The sequence below is a fragment of the Achroia grisella genome, unplaced genomic scaffold (genome assembly GCF_030625045.1).
Source record: "Achroia grisella isolate CSIRO2021 unplaced genomic scaffold, CSIRO_AGI_Agris_v1 utg487, whole genome shotgun sequence".
In the NCBI taxonomy this organism is placed as follows: Eukaryota; Metazoa; Arthropoda; class Insecta; order Lepidoptera; family Pyralidae; genus Achroia; species Achroia grisella.
The window spans coordinates 676,036-701,492 of record NW_026712891.1 but is presented as its reverse complement, the minus strand read 5'-3'; the positions used below and the strand labels follow the sequence as shown (position 1 = coordinate 701,492).

Genomic DNA, 25,457 nt, shown 5'->3' with positions numbered 1-25,457 from the left:
CCATCTTATTGTCTGCTCATAGAGTAAATTGTTATTCGGTTTAATGGATTTGGACAAAAAATTGTAAACAGCACCCGTAGTAAATTGTTTTACATATGTCAAGAGGAAAAAAAAAATCATATCATCGTTGGACGTCACGGCGCAAATGATTATGGTCGACAACATGTTTTTCCCCGAATACTTACGTCGGTAGTATAAATGTTACGTCGATGGCCTCGGTGGTCCAGCGGTTTAGCAAACTGCCTGAACTCCCGATCGCGCGTGGGCGCGGGTTCTATTACTGGCTTGGTACAAACATTTGTATTCATCCTTAGTGTTCAGCCGCTCCATGAGTCCTTTCGTGGGTTTGGAGTGCCATCTGCATTCGCCCCCTATCGTCCGGTGAAGCTGTAAAGGCCAGCTGCGACCAGCATCACAGTAGTCCAAAAAGAATTTGTATTCAAGTTTGGGTGTTTTCTATATATCTATTATATATATACATTGTATTTACAAAAAAAAATATCGGTTGTCTAGTACCCGTAACCTAATTGTACTCAGATATTATTATCATTTCTTTATTTTATTTTATTGTTCTTTGTTTTTTTATTATTATTATGTAAATGATTAAATAATTCAGTTTTGGCTTTCCCAATTATCTATTGTTATTTCGTTGATCATGCAGAATAGCTGACGGATTTCGTACAGGCACAACGTACGTCATACGTCCGTGGTGACTCGGCCTATCGGGCTGGCGCGAGTCGTGATTAATGCGACCTCCGGGGGCGTCCGAACTGATTGCCACTGAACCTCTGGAGGCCCGGACTCCGGCCCTAGGCTCCAAGCTCTCGCACACTTCACAATTGTGCATTCACTCAAACTTGCTAAAATATAGCTGACGTGTTACCCGATAGAAGGACACTATCTTTCAAAAAGAAGAGATTATTTTATATATTACGATTATTATTATTATTATTATTATGTTAAGTAATTCTTTTAATTTAAGAAATGGGTATATTTTTGTTTTATTTTCTGTAATCTTTTTATTTTTATTCTCTATCGATTCTATACCGATTTTGATGTTATTTTTGCAATAGGTAGTGTATCCTAGGATCAACCCTTTGACAATTTACTATTCGATCTATAGGGATGTGTGGGTTCTATGTTGATTTAGTTACGAGGCGACTAAAAGCGGATACTTGTATGTAAAATAAAATTATCATATAAGTAATATTCTTTCCAGAATGTCATGACTACCATGAACGTAAATATTTACGTTGGGCCGGAACAAAACTATGACTTTAATGATTTTTCTACAATTTGCATTTAGTGGAAGAATATTCTTACTAAATTTATAAATGCGAAGTAAATCTGTCTGTCGCATTTTCTACTCCAAAACAAAACGACTGAAGCGATTTAAATGAAATTCGGTACGCAGATAGTCAAGTTCTTGAAAAAGTACATAGGCAATTCTTTATGCGAAAAAAGATTAAGGGGTTGAAACGGGAGATGAAAGGAAGTATCGTCATTATTAAAACTTGAAGCTTGAATATTTTTATAAAAATAATTAGTATTTTTCTCTTCTGTATTTCGCCTATATTCTGACCTACAAATAAATTTATTGTTTATCCTAATTCCTCCAGCCGTTTTGTGATCTCTAGACAAACAAACAGTTTTTGTTTTATCATGATTTTTCGATTTTATTACATGTAAAGAAACGATAACATGTAATAAAAAATACGTATACTTGTAATATGAAAGTAAAACACTAACTTTGAATTGAATAAATATGCATTGTAGATTGCAGCCCTGTCCGTGAACTCCGTAACGGGATCAAAGTTATAGGTCAGCATACGATCAACTTTTAATAACATTTTCTCTCCTATACACTATTCAGAAATCATTGCGTTTCATTATGAATTCTACACGTGTAACCTTGTTTTAATATTAATGTATATAATAAAACTAAATATCTACAACCTTAAAGCAATTTACGTAGGAGTGTTCTGTTATTTTTATTCTGTGTTACGTGAAAAGTTTCCTCGGGAGAGGCATATCGACATCAGTCCGCGGCGTTGCCGGAATAACACCTTCAGTTTGAATGGGTACGCGAAAGGTAGCGCGCCCCCGGGGGGCACTATGCTCAAGGCGGCAGAAAATTAACGTGGTCCCTGGGGAAATCTACCGGCAGCCTTAGAGCCTTCCGACCACCCGCGCCCACTCCGCAGGGATGTATTTAATATCGTACGTCGGTGACGGCTACCACCTGGACTCGGCTAATAACCCGATTATATTTTCTAGATTTTTTTCTCTTTATTTTGTTATCATTATTAACAAAATTAACGGAATCCTTTAAATATATATTCGTCGAGAATCACTTACTTTATTCACGTACTCGTGTACCTGTCTTTTTAAATATGTAATAAGATATAGGTAAATAATAACTGTAAAGTTTATGATATATGCGACAAATTTGAGTATTATCTCTTTATGTAATAATACTATAATTATTCTATTGTTAACTAACAGTGTAGTTACATATTAGTGCAGTATTTAGGAAGGTGTTATTCCATTTATTTATACTAAACGCTCACGATTTGCGTCAATTAATGTAATACGCTATCAGGTAGATTAAATCGGCAATGTCAAGGAGCATTGGTGGCATCCCAGGCCCAGCTGAGGTTACTAATTCACAAGATCCAATCGCAGCGGCGAGGCGCCTACGGTCATTAATGTTGCACGCACTTACTGGCTGCCTCCTATTATCTCGTTCTACTTAGGCGCTGCCGTTACGACCATGTTCGGTTACGATCATGTTCTACGTGGACGTTCACATGAACTAGTATTGATTTTAGGAGTCATGGGAATCAACTCATCACACTTGAATGAAAACGATTGGGTGTTTTATAAATAAATATAAAAATAACGAAATAGACATTTGTATATTCTGTTAAATTATTTATATCTATAAAGTATGTATTTGGTTTATAATATAAAAATTGTTTTAGTTACACCAAACAAAAATTTCAACCGATGGAACTTTTGTTTTTCCTCTTAGTGGGGTTTATATTATGTCTGTTACATAAAACTCTAGACTGGAATAAACTATTGCGAGACACTAATAACTTCAATAAAAAATTTAATAAGCTTTGTTCCAAATCTTCTGTGGGTGGTAGGTACAGTATGTGATGATGGTGCTATTTATACTGATATGCGATAGTTACTGTCTTCTAAGTAATTTGGCCGTATTTTCGTATATTTCTTAGAGCATCATAGTGTATATATCATTACATGTTTGATAGACACGAATACGGAGTAGTTACTCATGCACTGTATATAGCAGTATCAAGTATTTTTCAGAGGTAGACAGACTGTAAAAGGTCCGGTATAGTTACCTCAGTCTCACCTGTTTCATACTTTGTAAGTTGTATTTTGGTTTTAAGGTTTGGTTTTAATTACAGGACTCCTATCCTGGCATCTTAGTTCAATCACAGATAACATAATATTCTATGGAATGCGAATGACTGATATCATGAATGACACGTCATAACGTGATATCCGTAGTGCTGTGCTGTGTATATAAGTATAGGCAATGGTTACTGTTTACTATTAGGCTGTAGGCTTGTTTGTCTTTTCTATAATAAAAAAAATAATAATAAGGCTAATAACGATTAGATAAGAAATAATAAAAAAAAGTTTCTGACTACAATTCAACTTGATAGTCGAAGACATTAGTGACCCTTTTGGAAACTTAAAATGAAATATTAAGTTTAATTTTAATTTAGTTAAAGTAATATATTCCGACGTTTCTTTTGTTTATACACGGAGCTAACGTCGTTAGCTAGGCAGAAGGTATTGTGATAGCAGCTGCATGCCTCGAAAGCGGGTAACGAAGTCCCGCGGGCGCAGTGCTCTGGGACGCAGGGCTCCCACATAGGAGGTGATTCAACTCAATACCTATTTGGGTCTACGAGCTCACAAATGGCATATTTTAGTGAATTCTAAAGCACCAAAACACACATTTAAGGAAAGTCGCCAATTTACACGTACGTACCATATACATATGTGATATACCTATAATAAAATAAATTAACTTAGGTGCCAAATATATAAAAACCTGTGTACCTCGTACATTATATTAAATATATAAACATTATGATGCATTCATTGATGTTATAGTAAATAGTATGTTCTTAATGTCTCATTTTTCAATAACCTACTTATTAACCTACTATACAAAAATCCAAAACAGTACCATTAAATAGAATTACCGACAAACTACATTATATTGTACAAAAAGTTTAAACTGAATCACCTATTCCAATTGGAAATTTAAAACAGGAGGAAAAGTGTCTCGGAGTGGCTCGGTACGAGTGGCAAGTGGATTAGAGCGTTCGACCGCAGCCGGTGTCCTTACCGCGCCTCGGGCTCTAACTGTAAGGCCCGACCAAACTTTGCTGCGGTCACCACTCTCGAACCGAAAGAAAGTAACAACAACTTTAAAAGTACTCAAAAGTATTAACTTCATATCGTATTTACATAACTATCGTATGCTTTTTTCAGATATGGCTGATATTAAGTCGGAGAGCATGGACAGTTTCGAGTCAGGTGAGTATTATCCATTAACTTTCCTAACAAAACAAGAACGGCTCATAATAAACTCGTGCGATAAAAATAAAACTTAACTTAAATGACGACGATGGAATAAAAAGAGCTCTCATATTAATATTTGAATAGTGGAGAGTGTAAAAAGTGTGGAAGTTGGAGGTGGTAGGGCCGGCCGCGGCGTTAACGGAGCCCTAGAGGGCCTTTGGCGAAGTCCCCATTTCGCAATACAGAGCAAAAGATAAAATGAACATAAAGTTGAGGAGCAGATACTCCCGCTCAGAGGAATCGTAGTTTCCCTCCTGACGACACTAAACTGGCTACGACTCGAAACACGCAGTTTGCGGAAGCGTATTGCGCATGGCTCACACAGTCATGTACGAATTATATACTATGCTCCTAATATTGAATTGCAGATTGATATGTTTCTTAATGTTTTAATGTAACGTACATAATTATCCGTTGACCATATAGTAGTCATATCGTAATAATAATCTATTGTCAGTTTAATCTACTGTTAGTTTCGTTTGCCATTAATAAACCATAATTACTGGCTGTTTTCTAAATCTAATCTATATCTAAATCAATTAACGTTGATATAGATATAGAAGACTTTATTTTAAATACTCAATTATTACCATAGGTAACCTTTGTTATAGTTTATTTTTATTGTATTTGATATTTTGACGTTAGGTCCTACTTTTTATAATGATTGTTTTTACAGTGCATTTACATTTTACTTTCTCTTGAATCTGACCAGATTACCTTGCCAAGGAATGGGTGTCATTTTAATCAGTAATATATCAAAAACTGGCCCTACTGTAACAAAATAACAAAGATTATGATGAAACGATTTAGGTATAATTTCATTAAAATTTTCCACCGTTTCATTACCTACAGTTTTATTATGTACATCATATTTTTTTATTTACACTGTCACGATAACTTTTTCTAATTTTAAAGTAGAGATGATTATTTTAAATACATTTATATAAAATGTTCTACCATAATTCTATAAGTATTGTAATTTGTAAATTAGAAAGAGAACTTCTATAATAGCATAGACCAAAGCGTCGGAAAATGCGAAGCTAAAATTGCATTGCGGATTTGAACTGTACCGAACTTACAATTAAAACGGACGCCTGAAATTGTGTACATCGTTCGTCACTTAGTACACGTTGACCGGACTGAGCTCTTTACAGATGCTTTTAACCAGTTTCGAATTTGGATTCACGTGATAAATAGATTTGGGTGCAATATTGTCATTTTTAATGTCATGTATAAAATTTAAGAAGTAATTAAAACACAAAAATATCCGCTTTATATTTTTTTAATAGTTTAAGTTTTTTTATATCTTTGGATAATTAACACAACGCCATCTAGTCTCACGGTAAGCAGAGCTTGTGTTATGGTTACAAGACAACTGATACAAATACATAGATTTTTTTTGGGTTTATACATACATAATATACACATAGAATGAGAAACCTCATTATAGGAGTCATAGCGGGCGGCGCGCCTTAAGATACACCTTCTATAAAATAAGCATTCTATAAAAAATCTACTACAGCACCTATTATTCTAGAAAAAACCGACCTTATCGTAGCAAAATAAGTCAATACAAAAAAAAATGTTGCTGAAAATATTAGCATATTCACAGTAAGAACAAACTGAGTAAGTTGTGCCTTTTGGTAGAAGTATCAGATATCTGTCATTCCTTGGACATAGTAAAATAAAAAAAGTTAAACATATAAATACAAAGAAAATTCTTACAAAGAATTCTTATTTGAAAATACTCAGCTATTTCATGTATAGCCATGTATGTTATCATTATGTAGGCGTGGTCTGTGGTTGAATTAAAAAAAAAGTTGTCAATTAGGGTTGTTTCTGAGTTGGAAGTGTTCTCTTTGTGTACTTTCCGGAAAAGTAAAGTACTCCGGTAACAAACCAATATTATTCCAAAAAACGGGGGTTGACTTGTGTGTGTGTGTGTACCATGTTGGTTTCAGAAATATGCGAAATGCGGCCATGTATAGTATTGCATACCTTCACGTCTAGTCGCTAATATCTCTCACTAAAATTTTTAGAATGGCAGTCGTGAACGTAAGTTATTAAGACACGATTAATCTATTTACATCTGGTTTGGATGTGAACATATGAATGAGTGAATTTGTAATAGGGACATTTAATAGTTTATTAGAAACCATGCAAATATAGAGATATAGAGATCATACTGTGGCCGAAAATTATTAGATTATTTTCCAATTTTTCCATTAATTGGAGACTATGGCAATATTTAACTGTTATCTCAAATCAATTAAGTAACAGACTTAATTTAGAGAAGTGCCAGCCAGCCAGATTCGAAAAATCTCCACAAAGTGTGACAAACAGAATTTAGTTCATTAAAATTGCAGTAGTCGATAATTTGTGTCTTCTCCACTTAAGGCTTCGACACGATACACGGCAGTAAAACTAGTTAAATATAGTGCACTGTTTATGTTAGGCGCATATTTAACATTTACCTGCATTGGTTTTTTGTAGGAAATTGTTTTTTACGTAATTGGAATGTCTAACTGATAGACGTAGCCGTATGACTTAATAGTAAGCTGTAAATGTCGCCTATACTCATGAACAGCACTACGGACTCTTTAATTGTTTTTTTTAATTTTAACATAATTATATATACATACCTACTAGTTCCATGATAATTTTGTATAGATTATATAGATCCCATCTTAGCCTAAGAATCATTGAAACCCGAAATTCCGCTGATAATTTTTATAGTCAGAGTTTGCCTTTATGATAATTATGAAGATAGCCTATGTTCAACTTCGTAATACCTTATATTGTTATATTATTTTTTATTAGATCCGTTCAGTTTGTCTATGTTTATATTTTTACGACTAAACGAGTTGTGGAAATGTAAAGATAGAAAGACACATAGACACGCTTTAGCTTTTATAATATTAGTATAGATGACTCCATACCTTTGTATTAATAATACCACAGATAACATAATATTACATAATAATACTGACGTACTTATGCTATAATGATCCTTTAAACAGTTTGCTTGCTTAATGACTTTGCTCATTTTGTCTATAATTGTGACGGTGTTTCCTTTATCTATTGACATTTCAGTCATTGATGGTAAACAATTTTCTCAGTCTCGAAATTAATGCTTACCTACATATAACTATTTCGATGCGGAATAATGAAGCCAATTATAGCACTAAAACAAAATGACAGCGCGACTTTCAGGCCAGCTAGAACACGGCTCTGCAATCAGGTTCGGTTTAAAATGTGCATTTGCAATGTGGGGCGGTGCAGTGGGCACAGGGCGCGAACAGAAATGCATTTTCAATAATTGAGGGTCAGACAGGGTGGTGGGGGCATTAAAATCCTCACGGCTAACTTTCTGATCGGGATTGAAACGACGCTCGTCAGTACGCCAGATTTGGAAACTAATGGACTGCGGAATATGAGGTTCTTTTTGCCCACACCACTTAATGTTATATCGTGATTAGGTCTGACTAGTTTATGCTGCTGTATGGGTATGAGATTAATTGGCTAAAATGAATAAAACCATAGTGAATATGAAAATTGTCATATTCACTATGGTTTTATTAATTTTAGTATACTCACTGTACTATACTCAAGTTAAAGTTCGTATACCTACATATATATATACTATTACTTTATTATCTTAGAAGGGTTAGTAGGAGGCAATGTTGACTATCGATGTTGTGGTGAACACAACTCTTGACGTACCTATTTCCAACGTCACCGATGCAGGCAAGCTTACTGCCGCTTCTGTGATTTTATATCGATGTTTCCTTCACCGAAAGTCACTCAGAAATATAACAATGACACAACATAAGGTTTTATGTTGTTAGCGGCCAGATTTGAACTCACAATATCTTGGTTGTAAATTGGGGTAGAAACTCATTGCTGCGACGCTCTCAGTTTCTTCACACTTAAAGGTCGTGTGCTTTAAGTAATTATAACTCGTATAACTATGAACCACATAGGTACTGTGGCAATTGATCTACATTATGATCTTAATATATTTGATATGAAGATGCATTAGTATCACTGACATTGTCCATCTTTTATCTAAAAAAGCAGACGAATTCGGCGGTAACACTAGTACAGAATAATTATCTATATCGCGATATATCTCACAAACATAGCTATAAAACAAAACGGGGAAAACCGCTGCTTCATGGAGACTGGATACATGGGTTTCCACACCCTATGGAAAATTCTAACCATCAAGCTACATTATTATTACATATTTGTGACAAGTGCTTGTCTACCATGTCTTATTTGTCGCATAGTAAAAGCCACATAAAGGTATACGAAGCAAACACGCGGTCCAATTTAGACAGTTTCACTGGATAATTTAAATATTTCATAACGGAAAGTTTTATAACATAACATCAAGGTAGATATTGAATCGCAACTTGCAACTTAAATTAAATTCAGCGAGATTACGAGAATATACTTTATAAAGACGAACATCAGGCAGCTACACAAACAAAGATTGCAAGTTACAACTAATTACCAAGGTTTCTTTCTTATGTGATTGGATTGTTAATAAATTGTCGCTTTATCTGATGGTAAATGGTAACATAATAGCAGCATGGACTTCACGTCGTCATGTGATGATCATGGTATACTACTCATGTATTACTATTGAGGATAACAAAGACGTCATGCCTCTGAATCCTGTTGTTTCACTGCCTTCAACCGAAACAGATCAAGCTGCTTGTGCTGTGACAAAGATCGTAAGCATTGATGATTACAATCTTTCTACCATTAACTATAGGATAATAAGATTGAACAAACAAAATTTTGAATTTATGCCAAAATATAAGAAGTCTAAATCTTTCCAGCCAATATTATCAACAATAGATAACTTTGTGCAAAGTTCTTCTTCAAATATATAATATAGCTGCACTTGTAACTTCCTGGGCTAAATTTAAATTTAGTAATTAACAAACTAAATGTTAATGAACAATGTTCCTCTACTTGCGTGCTGATTCACTGAAGGTTGTTGCGGCAATTTATTACTCACTACAAATCTGTTTAGCAAGAGTTAGATATGTTGCACGTATACCTGTTTGGAAGACATGTTCGGAGGTGACAGGCTTTTAAGTAACATAGACACAAGGAAATTACTAATTAACATTAGTAGGTACATTTAAATTGCTTGTATTTATAATATTACTTATGTTTATATGTTTAGTTGTGATTTATTTAATTGTTAAATAATAATAATAATATAATATCTCTGGACAGCAATACATCTAGATGTTTGCTAACCTCGTTAGTGTAAAAAAAGATATACAGAGCTTGTGTTATGGGCATTAGATAAGTGATATAAATGTTTACATATATTTTTTGTAAATATATGCATTTATACATAGAAAACACTTGTACTGCTACAAACAATCATACTTATAAACTCAAATATTTGTGCCGTGCAAAGAATTGAACCCATGACCGTCGGAAGTAAAGCGGTGTGCTAAACTGCTAATCCACCGAGGCCGTCAACAGTAAGTAGTTCTAATGTATTGATTCCTAATTACCTAAAATGTAGCGAGGATAGATAAAACATTTTTACAATTATTTATTTTATTTATTTATTTAAATAACTTTAACGCACGTCATCACACAGGTAAAAAGTACATATGGCGGACCCTAATGGCATTTTCTACCAGTCAACCATGAGTTGTGCAGAGATAAGTTGCTGGCGGTACAAACAATATTATAATATTTTATAGAATATACATGAATAAATATATATATATACAAAAATATACCATACACACATAAATATATGACCAATAATCTTTATGCATTGTGTAATAAAAGTACATTAGTTTATGTGTAGCAAAATGTGATGATGATTATGGATCGATGTATTTTATTTGGTATTGATTACTTATAAACGTAAGTAGTGTAAATCTCGGTATCTCATATATTTCTAAAAGGTATACTATGTATGTATTCTTTTAATTTGATTTTGGCCGTTCAAAATTTATATTGAAATATTTGACAATATTCAACAACTGAAAAAAAAGAGATATAAGTAGTCGTCACAAAGCTTGTACCTATGCAAAACTTCCTATGCAAAAAAAGGTGGGTTCTAAATAATATGCAAATTAATTACTAACTATACCATTATTACAAATGAATAGGAAAAACTAAATGTGTATAGATAATTTAAAGAGTTCATGTAAACCTTTTTCGACAAAGGTTAATGCAACAATGCTGTCGGAGTTTACAGATCATCTATTTCACTTTAGAACAAAAAAGAAGCTAAACAAAAAGAAGTTACCCTCTGTTATTTTCTCAGGGAGATCACGTAGGCGCGCACCTCATCTACGGCGCTCCCGTTGCGGCGATAAAATTTAAAATTCAAGGCCGCGTTAACGAACCGGCCTCGTGCAGAAATAGATATTCAAATGTGAGAAGATCCCATATTAACATTTATAGCAAGTTTGCGGGGACGAAACAAAGGCACGACGGCCCCCGTGGAACGACTGGGGCACGCTCGCTACGAAATGAGCGGAGACTCGGCTTCCACACACTCTTATTAGACGTCCACTTCACATAGACTTATTAGTTAAATACTATCCTAAGACTTAATGGACCTGTTCGAATACAGATGGGAAAACCTCTCAACTAGTCGGTATTTTTTATAATTAAATTTCTATTCTACAATTTTAAACAAAAAATTATATAATCCAATTTACATTAGAATTTATAGAATATGTACAGAATTTAGGAAGATTCTTTATTATTTGGATTATGACAGATTTATTTGTTATTTATTTATTTATTTAATTAACACAATATAAACTTACAGTTATGTATAGGTTAGTTGTCCGTCTACGTTTTTTACAATTTGAGCCTATGTGATTATTTTGTAAATTTGCCAAGAATGCACTGTAATAAATTCGGATGTACTTTTATAATGTTTATGTGATTTATAATGTATAAAAAATCATTGAAGTTCGGATTTAAATTATTATTAGTAATAATTTACTATGTACACTTTGATAACATTAAGTAATCCATATATTTTAAAGTAAACTTATCACATATTTGACGCTTCACCGCTCCAGTATTTTATTATTTGTAAAATAAAGTACATAATATAATACATAATATATAATAGTAATACATAGTACATAATATGTATAACTAATATTTGTACTAAAATTTCAAACTAGGTAGACTATCTGCTTTTTTGTTAATGCTAATAACATTTTATGATTATCCACACAGCACACCTAGTCCTAAGCTAAGCAGAGCTTGTACTAGACAACTGATTTAAATATCCAGATAGGTCCTTTTTTTTAAATACATACATAACATACATAGAAAAACACAGACCGATACAAACAGTCATACTCACGAATACAAATATTTGTATCGTGCGAGGACTCGGACCCGCGACCACTGGAAGTAAGGTGATATGCTGAAGTTACTAGTTGGAGCACCGAGACCGTTAATTATCGTTGTCTTGTTTTCAATTGGTAACATTATTTAAACTTACTACATTATATAGGTATATCGGTTGGACATCACGTCTCTATTAAATTCAAGTAGGTTGGACATCAAGTCTCTATTAAATTTAATGTTATGAACTAAGTCAATAAATTTTTTCCGCTTCATCTAATCCACAGACTCAAAACAGAAGTTTAAAAGCAGACAAAAGCAGTTCAGCATTGTGATCACTAGCGCCATTCACTCGAAAGACAAATAAAAGTTTCGAAGAAAACAAATCAAAATCTCAATTTGGTTGGCTGCATTATTTATGTGATATTGCTTTGGTGACTGTCGGTATTCCCCTTTTCTTTGGCACGATTTCGTGGTGGTATAATTCATGCTATACACAACTTTCCTTATCAATAGTTAGGAAAGATTCGCCTACTTTTATATATTTCGAAATTTTCACCTATTTAAGATGGTGCTGGATTAAAATTTACAGTTCCTAGATTATGTGAATGTGGTACGAACGCCTGTATTATGTCTTTCAGTGTAACCAAACCGGATAGTAGACACACACGTTTCTTATTAATATCAGGCGGTTGGAATGGCCGAAGATGTCCCTAGCGCCCGCTCTCTCCCAAATAAAATTGCCGCTATCTAAACAAAGAGCCCTAATTATTCGGCCGTGGCGGGCGGGGTCGCTCTCTTATGGGTGTTCTGGGGCCCATTTCACTTCTCGTATAGGGCCCTCGGGAGTAGCGGGCGCCGCCTAGCCAATCGCCGGACCGAGTAGCGAGCGATCCGCAACCTTTTTATATGCGATATCGGCGCCGGCACCGGACTTTCACCCCCTCCCGTACCCCCTTGGGGTCTCAGGGAATTAAAAGTTGGAAGGCGCACATCTGATTACCCCTACACACATTACCCCGGATCGCCAATCTCGATAAGCCACCCACAATTTATTAGCGACCGCTGACGAGTTGTTTTCGGTTAATATGGGAATAGCCAAATAGTATCTATTAGGTACAGCAGGCAAATTATTTAAGATACACGTTTGAATTCTGTGGATTATTCAATAAGTAAATCTAATTATAACAAACTATTAAGAGATATTCGATCTGTAGTACACATCTTATATTAGGCTGAAAGTCTAAATTACAACAGTACATTAGTATGGTGCAAGAAAAATAGAAAACGGATATCAACAACATTTTCTAAATAAGTCCACTGTAATCCTAATTTTTTAAAAACTCGCAAGTACTTTCTATCTTATCAGAGTCGGTAAAACGAATCACGAAATAATTCTTAATCGCTCCGTTTTACAAAGTAACATAGAACGTATTTTTTGGGCATATAAACAGTTTTGCATAAACAATGACGCAGGAAACAGCTATATTATAAAAACCTTTTATTTTTTTCATAACATTCTTGATAAAAATTAATTGAATAACCATTCTTCTTATTTATCTTTCATAGACATCAATTCATTTTTTATTCGCATTCATCAAAGTGTATGTGTATGAATGTAAGGGAACGGTTTAAAACGGCGGCGGCAGTATTGACCTACGTTTCTATACTTATTTTAATTTGCACCCGATTTTATTTTGAGACAATAAATTCCATATAAAGGGTTTCCAAAGAGTTTTTACCTCCGGGCGCATTGTCTTCGCCCTACGTCTTTGCTGAGTTCGTATTGTGTAGAAATTATGAAATAAAAAGGCGGTATCGTGTATCAGCGGTGGTGGCGCGGGTGCGGCGCGGCGCGGGCGGCGGCGTGGGCGACGAGCGGCCGACCGACATCCGACACCTAGCTTCGGCAGTGGTTGCGACCTGCCCTCACCACTCAGTAGCCTTTGTGCTGCCACCATTTACCCCGCTGCCATAGACGCATATTCGATTGCAATGTTTTCAGCATTCGATTGCCCTTGCTAGCAAGGAATTACGTAGGCACAATGTATGATATTTTTTTCGCTTTGTAGTATTTCACTCGGGCGCAGCGAAGGGTACGCTTATTGTTTTATGGTGAATTGTGGCGGATGAATGGGTTCCGAGCCTTAATGCGTTGGAGCATATTGAGATCTTAGGAAGATAATATAAAGCAGGCGGGTCCGGGCGGTTCAGTGTTGTCTAACTTGATAACAACAAACCACCCATTGCACACCACATGCGGGCACGGTTTTAAATACTAGTACATATGATGAATTATGTAAGTACATTTAATAGAATGTAATTACATTTAAAATGGAAACATTTGTGTTTATGATTGTAGATATTGCTGTATAACACAAATGGTTGCATGCGAGTATGTATAAGTTTACAAAATAAAATGTATTAAATTATTTCTAATAATTCTGTAGTATTCATAACAAAATTTCTGATTAGCTTGGAACAAGATAGCGGTGTGTAAATTGTCCAGGGTTAAATAAGGATAATTGAGAATAGTTACCTAAGATGGAATACTATGTTTTTCCCGAGAGCTAGGGCTTCATTGCAGTATGACATCCCCAGTGTAGTGTGGCATCGCATGTTCAATTAAACTTTGGCACTACAGTTGTCATTCAGCGTAACCATTGTAGGGGAATTGTTCACCTTGTTGATCACACATTGTATACTCAATAAGGATAGAGAAAGACAAACTTGATTATCTTTATCTGTCCGTATAATACATATATTTATTTATTTTATTACTAAATTAGATGCTAAATTAATATACTTACGCTCACGAATAGTTATTACGTAGGCATGTTTGTACCTATAATGCGCCCTTACTTATTTGTCAGTTCGACTTATGGTCGACTGGTAGAGAACGCACATTATTGTTAAGTCCGCCAAAATACATTTATGTATTGTATTTGTGCATTAAAGTTTGAATAACTAAAATATAAGAAAATCGTAAAATCAAGTAGAGCTAATAACTGTCTGCTTTAATAACTGTGTTTAGGTTTGACGACAAAACGGTTATCGTATACGGTAACATTTATTGTATATCTATGTAGTCGAAAAGCATTAATACTAATCCAATGTATTATAATGATTAACGTCTATTTACTCCTTATTAGAAGCAGGCAATACAAAACTGAGTTTGTTTATTATCTTTTGTTGCTTTAACTACTCGAGTAATGGTAATAAAATTCATATGCAAGTAATAATTTATAGGTACAGTTTTTGAGACGTTTCTTCCTCTCTATTTGATGCAGGTGATGAGACTGTGATGCAGTATTATATGGTATGGCGAAATACTCGTATGTAGGCTTTCTTAAATCTCAGTGAATATTTTTACCTTTCATACGGGCAAAATCGCGGAAAAATGTAGTATCATTGTAAATGGCAAAATATAAAGAGGTTACTTTTTTAGAGAAGTTGTCATAGAAGCTAAACTCGTAATATCTCAAGACGCCTGACACTCTCCTGGGAGTACATCCACACTCGATGCGGGAGTCTTTTATGTATGCATGAACAAAGCGGTGAAAACCTCATCCAGATGAACCACAAGGCGTTCCCGTTTTCTATAAATACACAAAATAAGAAATTAAATACTTACCTCTACGGGGACAATAAAACATTACTCACGTAGATTACAGTCCATGTTACTCCCTCATAATAATAACTTTCGGTGAAAGAATTTACTGAGGTAGACTTTTGTCGTCTGTGTGGGTACTTAGTCAGGCAAACAGTTTTCTCTGTAAGCTGTGTTTTATTTTAAGGGAATGGCATAAGTAAGACATAAGGGATAAGGCAGTGAAATTAATGGATAAGGAGTCATAATATCTTAGTCCTCCGGAATGACAACGCATAAGTATTATGCTTGTCAGATGATAACGAGATTTTAGTGGTGCTGCTCATATATTTTACCGCTTACTATCAGAACTATCCGCTTGCTTACAATTTCAATTAGGTATATATTTCCATTTCATAACAAACTCATACAAAATATCAACTGTTGCCTGTAATGTACCTAATATTAGTATAGATACGAGTATATAGATAAGCACCAATAGGTGTTGTCCAGTTAAGAAGTTAAATCGACAATCTCAGCACCCCGAGGGAAGTTCCAATATTGCGTCGACACTTGACACAGATGCACTTAACTATGCATGGACAGAGATACCGCGCTCCCAAATACGAAAGCTTGGCAAAGTTTCAGATAGTCAATTTTAAAGTTAATCAGAAATGCTTATCGAAGTATGCACATGCAGATATTTCTATAGGCGCAATTTATTATTAATATTTACGACGCAAAAGTTATTTATTATGTATTTAATTTTGAATATAATTGTCCTATAAATTATTTGATATCAACACTTTCGGAGATATCTTAGTTTTAACAAAAGAATAACCTTACTGAATGACTGACCTATCAACGCAGTCAAATTCTTATAAAAGCAAATAGCTAAAGTATAATGGAATATTGGGCCCGTGCTAATCCGGGGCGGGATAAAGTTTTACTAATAAAATTAAAAAATTTTAGTACAATCAAAATTTTTGTGGATATTTTAAAAATGATTGCAATTTATTTTAAGTACATATTTGAAAGTTCATATCATATTTTAATCTGTAGAATTAATAGAAAAATCAAAAGACAAATATCAAAAATACTTGATCAGTGCTATTGACCAGGGCTTTCTTGTTTGTACAACAAATTTGTACCAGATGAACAGTAATACAGAAGTAGTTAAAAAGTAATGACATCAATGGCGTGAAATTACGATGAACATCGATTTTCACCTTGAGCAGTCACTTGTTTTGCCTGCGCTATATTATATACCTACATTGTTTGTTCAACAGCGGAACAGCTGCATTGAAAATCAGTGACATCTACTAAGTGTATTTTTATTGCTACTTTGTACATCAAATATAAAATGTATCGTTTAATTTATATTATTTAGGTGTCGTAGATGAAATCGACGATGTTTACCACCACATTGTTACAAAGGGACTGGTGCTTAATTTGCTGCTCAAAGAGTCAAACAACAATTTTCTGTAGTTGCCCGGAGGCAGTGTCGCAGCGTGCAGCGCCATACGTACTCATTCTCACGTTACTAGCCGCTGAAGTTACTACAAAACGTTAACTTTCAATGAAATTTTGTATTCATACTCAAAATAATGTTGGCATGTAGACCTGTACGTTAGCGGGAAAGAGATTGTTAGTAATAGGGACAAGTGATCCCAATGTTAGCTACGTCAGGTAGAACCTCTACGTGATCCCTACAGAAAACCATCAAGGTTTATTGCTGGTGACCACGATGGGCTTTTCATTTGATCTCATGATCACCTTATCAGCCTATGTTGGAGCAGTCGCCAGCATCTACTGTAAGCGCAGTCGGGTGTATCAATCAATTATTCATCTAGGTTGATTCTACGCTCTTATCTATAGGATTAGTTGCAAAGTTTAGTTATTATAGTATATAAATCTAGTTATAAAAGGATTAGTTGCAAATTCTACGCTCTTATCTTAGTTGCAAAGTGTATACCAAGCCGAAAGGCAGTGATTTATGAAACTGAAAAATTACCAAAGTTATTTCAGATGTCCACTTTTTTTTTTTTGTTAGATATATCTTTTACAACTAACTCTAAGTCACTTTAAAAAACTATAGAATTTCTACAAAATATAAATAAATATTTATCCAAAGACATGAATAGACATGTAAAAGTCCTACAATAATTTAAAAATACCTATAACATCGCTTACGTAAAACATGTGTATGCGATATAATTTTTGTGAAACGCGGTGTTTGAGATTGCTTATGGTCATAACCACCATCACCTTGACTTTATTTCAACAAAAAGTGTGAGTGGATTACGTTGTTAATGAGAATGAGAGAAAAAAGAAACCAGTTTATTTAAGTTAGTAGAAAAAAGATCGACTACATTATTAATTTCTAAAATATATTAGACAATTGCGGTATTTTGATAACTAACGTAATATCAATAGAAAAACATCGACGAAACACTGTATCAAATTATGACAGAGGGGGACCACAGTAAGCGTCATGATGGTCAGACTGTGTTGCGAGTCAGTCGACAGCTTAATAAGTAGTGACGATATCATTGTTTGCGTATCGCCCGCGCAGTAGGACCTCGGTACGAAATCGTGGGCGTGAGAAAAACCAGCTCGCACCTTTGTTATTAAGCGTATTATTGAGAGCATAACCACGAATGATTTTGTACAGAGATGAAATGAAAGACGAGCGCTATTTTATCAAAGATTTGATACAAGGCGCGTGGCGGCGCGGCGGCGAGGTGTCGCAAAGAGTACGATTATATCGGTGTTCCTTCATCTCGCCGACGGTCTACCGCTTTGCGCTGGCTCGCCCCGTCACTAACTGAAGCTACTTGATTATAATCACTTTATTTAAATTGTATTGCGTTATCTTTATTACTGCTTAGAGCTACATGGAATCGTAAATCTGAGTCGGCTTCCATAACTTAGGTACTCTACAGGCATTTCCTTTACGGATCACATCTAGTTGGCATCAATATTTTAGATTTTTTTTATTAGTAGATAGATCGTTTTCTTTCAATAAAGTTCTTTGATATTTACCCGACTGGTAAATGGAGGGTTCCTAATCTTCTTCTTGTTTCGTGTTATAGGCAATCGCGAAAATATGCAGCGTGTACCTATGGCATGCGATGACTTTATTAAATAAAATGAAACGGATTTTAATTCTAGTCTTTACAATCAATCTATATGTTACTAACATATAAATATTGTCAATACTGAAAGATTATTTAATCTTTTAAGAATTCAGAAGATACTTTCGTTAATAAATATTTGTATATTAAAGTATTTAAATTTTAATTAAACTATCAATTAAGACTTATGTTAACATGAATTCATATACCTACCTACCCATTTAATGAAATATGTTTATGTAAAATGTTAATTAGGTAATATTCAAGCAACAGTAAGAACAATATAATTTTAAATTATATGACCGAAGCTATAATATGTATTATATATATATATATATACGACTATATCGCGTATAAATAAATAAAGGAAAATTCTTTCTAGATTACCAATTTCATTTGTCTTCAATAACATGAATGCTTATGGTTGAGTTTTGGATTTATATCCATTACGATTTCCCGTGTATAATAATTGTTTAATTAACAACTAAAACTACTAAAAGAGAAGTAGTGCCCGTGTAAGTAGAGTTTGGTATGATATAAGATAAAGTATTACAGCGCTCTCTGTCGTCATGTAAAGAAAAGTTAAGCCGAGGGGTTGGTTCGTATGTAGGGGTGGTGTGACCGTAATATTTAAGCATAGTACACTGACATCTTGCGGAAAACTGACGAAATTTCTCACCACCTGATTTTCCGACAAGTTTTTCAGATTCTTGCTTTGTATAGAGATACTTTACGAAAACCGTGCCCTACATTTTTGTCCAACTTCAAGAAAAAGTTACTCCATTCTAATTATAGATATTTTGTTTTCTATAATGATATCTCGAACACTACACAGGCTTTAATAATACTTTTATAATCGGAGTTTGGTTGATTTAAAACAAAATATTTATTTATTTACTTATTTAAATAACTTTTATGCACGTCATACATAAGTAAAAAGTACATATGGCGGACTTAACACTCAATAGCATTTTCTACCAGTCATCAATGAGTTGTGCAGAGATAAGTTGTTGGCAGGGGAAATAATATTATAATATTTTTATAAAACATATACAAATAAATATACTATTATCTATTTGTGTATGTTATACATAAGTATCCCTACAAATATACATAAATACATATACATACAAAAATATACCATAGGTACATACATAAATACATGCCTAATAATATGACAGTGAAATAGTTACAGCCGACAGCGTAGAGATATTAAAACGTAAATAATATTTATTATCCCAGTATGGTGTATTAAGTTAATACAATTTCATAATATTTATTCAATATTGGCTGTTCACCCAGAGTATCAATAATTGTTGTATAAAGACTTGCTAGAGTGGTATCTATATAATGTTTTTTACAACGGACTTAGATTGACTGATTTGTTTTTCTTCTTCGTGCACATGAACCATTTCATAGTTTCAAGGAGTACCCACCGCTAACCACCAACCAGGAGTATCACAAGCAATTGATCATATTGGACATATATATTGTTTAAATGAAATGAGATTAAGTTTGATGCATTCTCAAAACTAATTGACATGTTCGTAAATGTGTCAAAGTATATAGTATCTTTGGAAACATATTATGTAGGCACAGCAGATATATTGTCCGAGTAGCTACATTTATTAACATATTATGTAATATAATAATAATATAAAAATATGAAATAAAGTAGCTACACTGTTTTTAGTATTTTTTTATGTGAATGTCTCATATAGAATCACAGTAAGAGTAGTGTAGAAAGGTTGACACGTAGCTTTTAGGTGGCAAAAATAGATGCGAGTAAATTTGCAATGGAAGTATCCATTGTAATGTACAGGGCACTCATGGAAGCCAAAAAAAAAATCACAACAATAGAGTCTCTATGGCTAGAAATTTTGTATTGTGGCTAGTGGCTATATTTTTAGCAACTAGTAATTAATGTACATTGCTGCACAGTACCTGTAACGCTAAAAATGAGCATTAACATCCGGAAATAAGGACGATAGTTCTAATGGTATATTTTTAGCAATGTACCGCAGGAATCCAATCGATAGTCTGATCCGACTTCATGCTTATTCCATCATCCTCCATCCTCCTAGTGTCCCGCCATATACTGTTACAATCGACGTGTGCACCTTTCCATAGTCCTCCATATAAAAAAATATATCATTTGATATAACTTGATTATTTGTCAAGTTATAACAAATTTTATACTTTTTTGTAAGATGTGCGCCCAGAAATCAAACTAGAGTTTTTAAAGTTTAATGTCTTGTATTAGTAGATACTTTGTACCTACATTTTGTAGTTTAAATCATTAATGTGTTTATTTTTGTCAATTTAGTACTTAAGTTGAACTGATCTGGTCGTACAAGTTGGACAGGACAATGGAGTTAGCGCCTAAAGCTCGAAGGGCGTGGCAGTCGCGCCGATGGGCGTCGATGTGGGCCGGTCGGTCCCGCCTACTGCACCCACGTGAGCACCCATGTGGTCATATGCACCCACACTTCACCCACAGTCTTGTCTCATTATACACTATCAGACATATTGACAGAAGTTTCTTACTGAGCGTCTCAACTAATTCCAATATCTATTTCATTCAAAGTCATTAAAATCTTCTTATTTAAGAAACTATTGCTTATATTCAAACGTTTATCAAATCCCTTTTTTTAGTGTAGGTTTCCTTTGGAAATATTTTTTGTATATTTTTCACCTATTTTAATATTGCTTTTTGGAATCAATGTCGGTATGCGTCATATTTGGTAGCGTATCTACAAATTTTATTCAATATTGAAGTAATTTTTATGGAACAAAATCTAAAATTGTATTTGTTAACATACATTAAACAATTTAATGTAATATTAAAGATTCTATAGTGTCCACAAATCCTAAATATACTTGCCTAATTATTTGTGTGGTGAGGAAACCATGGTTGATTCGTGGGTTACAAAATGTGTTCATTCGGGTGTGGGAGGCCGAAGGCTGTTAGTGCTCCGGTAATGGCTGCTAAAACGCGTGAAATGAGCGCCCGCCATCCGACCACCCAAAAATACAATGTTCATACGATGTAAAACAATGTTTTTGGAACACTTGCCGTAGATAGAAGAAGATATTATGAATAGATAGAAGCTTTTATGTCTATGAAGTCTTTATTTTCTATATCTGGGAATTTGTAATTAAAAGATTAGCAGCCCCGCATACCTATAGACATCACAGTGATAATTTTCTTCTAGGCTAATCTGCAAAATGCTTAAATAAATTTATATTTACTTCCAATATGTAAGTCTGTCCTCTCTATTAGATATAGGTGATAACTTTACCATATAGTCAATATTTTTAGTATTTTACTGCACCCATTTTACACGTACCTAAGTGAATTCTATCAATATGACTTTTTGCATATTTCTTGTGATTGTATAATATTAAGATTGTGTTTTCTGTTAAATAAGGCGGATATAGATAAATAAATTTGCAAACGTTATGTGACGAATATTTTGTAGATAAAGTGAATTCATAATTTATGGGAACTATAATCAGAGAAATAGATAGGTATTATGTTTTGCGGCCATTGTGGAACATTCTCGTCACGTTCCACCTCTCACTGTAAAATCAGCATATTGATGTCTTTATTACTCATCAAGCAGCCTCATTGTGGTGAAGATTACATTCGATGTTACATTTTGGGATGTTTCTCGCTAAGATTGAGTCATTTATTTAGTTTGTCGTGCGGCTCATTAATGCGGTATGTAAGTAGATATATTAATCTAATTATTATACTAGTATTAGCCACCATAGTTTTGTAATGAAATTGTAAAACTATATCCCTTTTACCGTAAGTGATACTTGTAGCTTCACTATCGAAGTATAAATGTAATACATATACCTACTTGTATTTTTCAACACACTTTTTCATTACCAAGAACTCGTAAAAATGGTGCAATCGAAATATTAAGCTAGTACAGATTCCTGTAGAGAGAGACCGATATCCTACAGTTGGTTGTTATTTTATGGTACAATATTTATTCTAAGTAAGCTATTATTATAAATAAGCAATAAATTACGTAAAATAAACCTATACATAATAAAATATGGACTAAGCAATCAGTAGGCTCTCATTACTTTGTATGGAGAAATCACTTGATGTTGTCACGTTTCGGTCTTAACCACAACGCGTCCGGGTCAGGTGGATGCAAACCTAATAATCACTGGGCAGGTGATAAACTGGCCTGTGACGTCTCTATCGACGCGTGCGCAACTAATCTCTTTTCCCCTACATTTATTGGTAATCAGGAACAATACAAATGTAACAGCTATCAACAACTCAAAGCTATTATGCATTCTGTGTGGTAATCAAACTCGCTTCCGTAGTTTTTTTTTCAACCACATTAATGACCCACTAAATGGATGGTGTTAAATGAAGTATTTTGCGTCGGTATTTTTTTTATCTTAATTTAAATCAGCAATCATGTTATGGCGATTAACTCGTGTAACTAGACGAAGTGAGAAGTGTAGAAACATTAAGTGAAAATCGATTAACCATAACTGTTGAAATATCAATGTCAGTTTGATTTAAATAACCTTGCACAGAAAACGCGTAGGTAACCATTATAATTCAATTCATTCAATTAATTATTTCATATTATTAAACTTATATAATCTAACGTTCAATCGATCTTAATACAAAATATTGTTGATAGGTATAAGTACGATGTTAGTAAACTGAGTTCGTGTCTCTAATCATCGGGACTCTGCAGTCTTTTGTTTATTATTGCTTTTGTGCGTGATAGTTTAGAGAGGAGCATTTCGAGCTGGCTTTCTCGGCGTTTCCTGCCAATTCAGCTCTACATCCATTGTTGTTATTGTTTGTCTATGCACTGAGAGCGTGTCGCGTCGTTATGCGCAAGTTGGTTGTTTATGATTCTACATATTAGCACGTATTCGACTTCATATACGTAACAATCAAATAACACATGTCAACATATTACCAGGAATCAGTTTCTCTAGTTTACACACGTTTGTCTATATGTCGTCCACGTAACGTTGTAACGTGTATATCGTAATCTGAACTTTTGTTTTGACATTTTTAATTTACAGTATATAATACATTAGATACATTTTTCTATATTGATATCAATATATAATTATATTTTTAGCCTTTATTTATGATTTATGATCAGCATTCAGACGGTTTAATATAAATATAACAAAAACGTGTCCTTAATGAAGTATCCTTTTTGTGTAGGTTGAATACCTATACAAAAAGGACACTTCATAATCGTTACAAATGAATACAACGATAATGTTAAAATATAAATAAAGACGTTAGTTTTCGTAAGAACAGTTAAAAGGCGGAAGTCCATCTAGTGGGTAACTCAAGCAGCGCCGCGGCGGACCGGACATTCGGGTCGGTGCCGGACACTCGTACGACGAGGGCGAGTCTTCCTGTCCGAACTTAGGGTTAGTGATTTAGGACCCACTTATGCAGATATTATCGTTTTCTTACAGTTACTAGTGCTTCTTGTAGATATAGTTATCATAATACTGAAATAGTAAGAGGGTGATATAAATTAATTAAATAATAAATAGCAATAAATGGCAAATAATCAGACATTCCACCTGATGTCTGTCCCTATATGCGCCTTCATGCATAAGATGTGTCATCATGACATCAGACATATTCCTTACCGTGAAATTATACTTTAATTATGTGAAATAGACAATAATAATTTTATATATCAATCTTAAAAAATGGACTGTGATATTATTCTAATAATTAATAAATAAATAAAAAATAAAAGAAAACTTAGTCTTTCGGCGCTTTATGTTCTTACAATAAAAAAATGGAACTTAGGATTCCTATTTAATTAAATGTCTATACTAGGTGATTTAAAAATCTAGATACATTTTTAAATCACCTAGTATAGACATTTTTAATTAGTACATATAATACTTATTATGTAATTTTAAAAATTATGTCTCGTAAATTTGTCGCGAAAGACGAAAATATAATAAGTTCATTATTCTTAATTTCCCTAACATAGTTATAAAATATAATAATAATATATAAGGACACTTCATACAGCGCCATGTAGTGGGACTACTATTAAGCAGAGCTTTAGTTATGGGCAATATACAAATACATGGATACATGTTTTTTTGTAAATATATGTATTATATTATACATAGATAAATATTGTAAATCTGATTAGAGTTAAGGATTTATCGGTATTGGTTAGTGCGCGTGAAGCGTACAGTGCAGGTGTTAGCGGCGAGGCGCGACCGCAGCATCACCTGCGCGGGCCACTGTTGCCCCGATCCACGGCTGCCACTGCGCGGTCGCCGGAACTACGTGCCGATTCGCTTTGCGCACGCGCACCGAGGGTCTTCGTGCAATCACCCACGCAAATTGATGACATCTTGTTGAAACCAATGAATTTTGTCAGGTGTTTTTATCGTAACGAAAGTCGAAGGAAAATCGAACGAAGATATATACCTAATATACCTACCTAAGAGTGATTTTTATAGAGAATTAATATGGTATTTTAGTTAAATTAGTAATAAAGGAATCAGTTAAAATAAATATCTTTGTATCTAAATTCTTAATATGTAAATATTTTTTATAACGAACTTTAATTATGATAAGAAACCACAACCATAAACTATGATGTCTGTAATATACTTACCTATTATTCATATCTATTAGATACAATGCCAATCGTATCTAATTTCGTTCGAGATGTTACCTTTTATAGAAA

The 25,457-nt window shown here is 34.0% G+C and overlaps 1 protein-coding gene across 1 annotated transcript in view; it reads left to right on the top strand.

Annotated features, from left to right (window-relative positions):
* LOC131845966 (zinc finger protein 423 homolog) overlaps positions 1 to 25,457 on the top strand; it is a 72,919-nt gene that overhangs the window by 7,276 nt on the left and 40,186 nt on the right. The window contains exon 3 of the mRNA XM_059195138.1: positions 4,540 to 4,584. Coding sequence (XP_059051121.1) covers positions 4,540 to 4,584 — 45 coding nt within the window. The remainder of the gene's footprint in view (positions 1 to 4,539; positions 4,585 to 25,457) is intronic.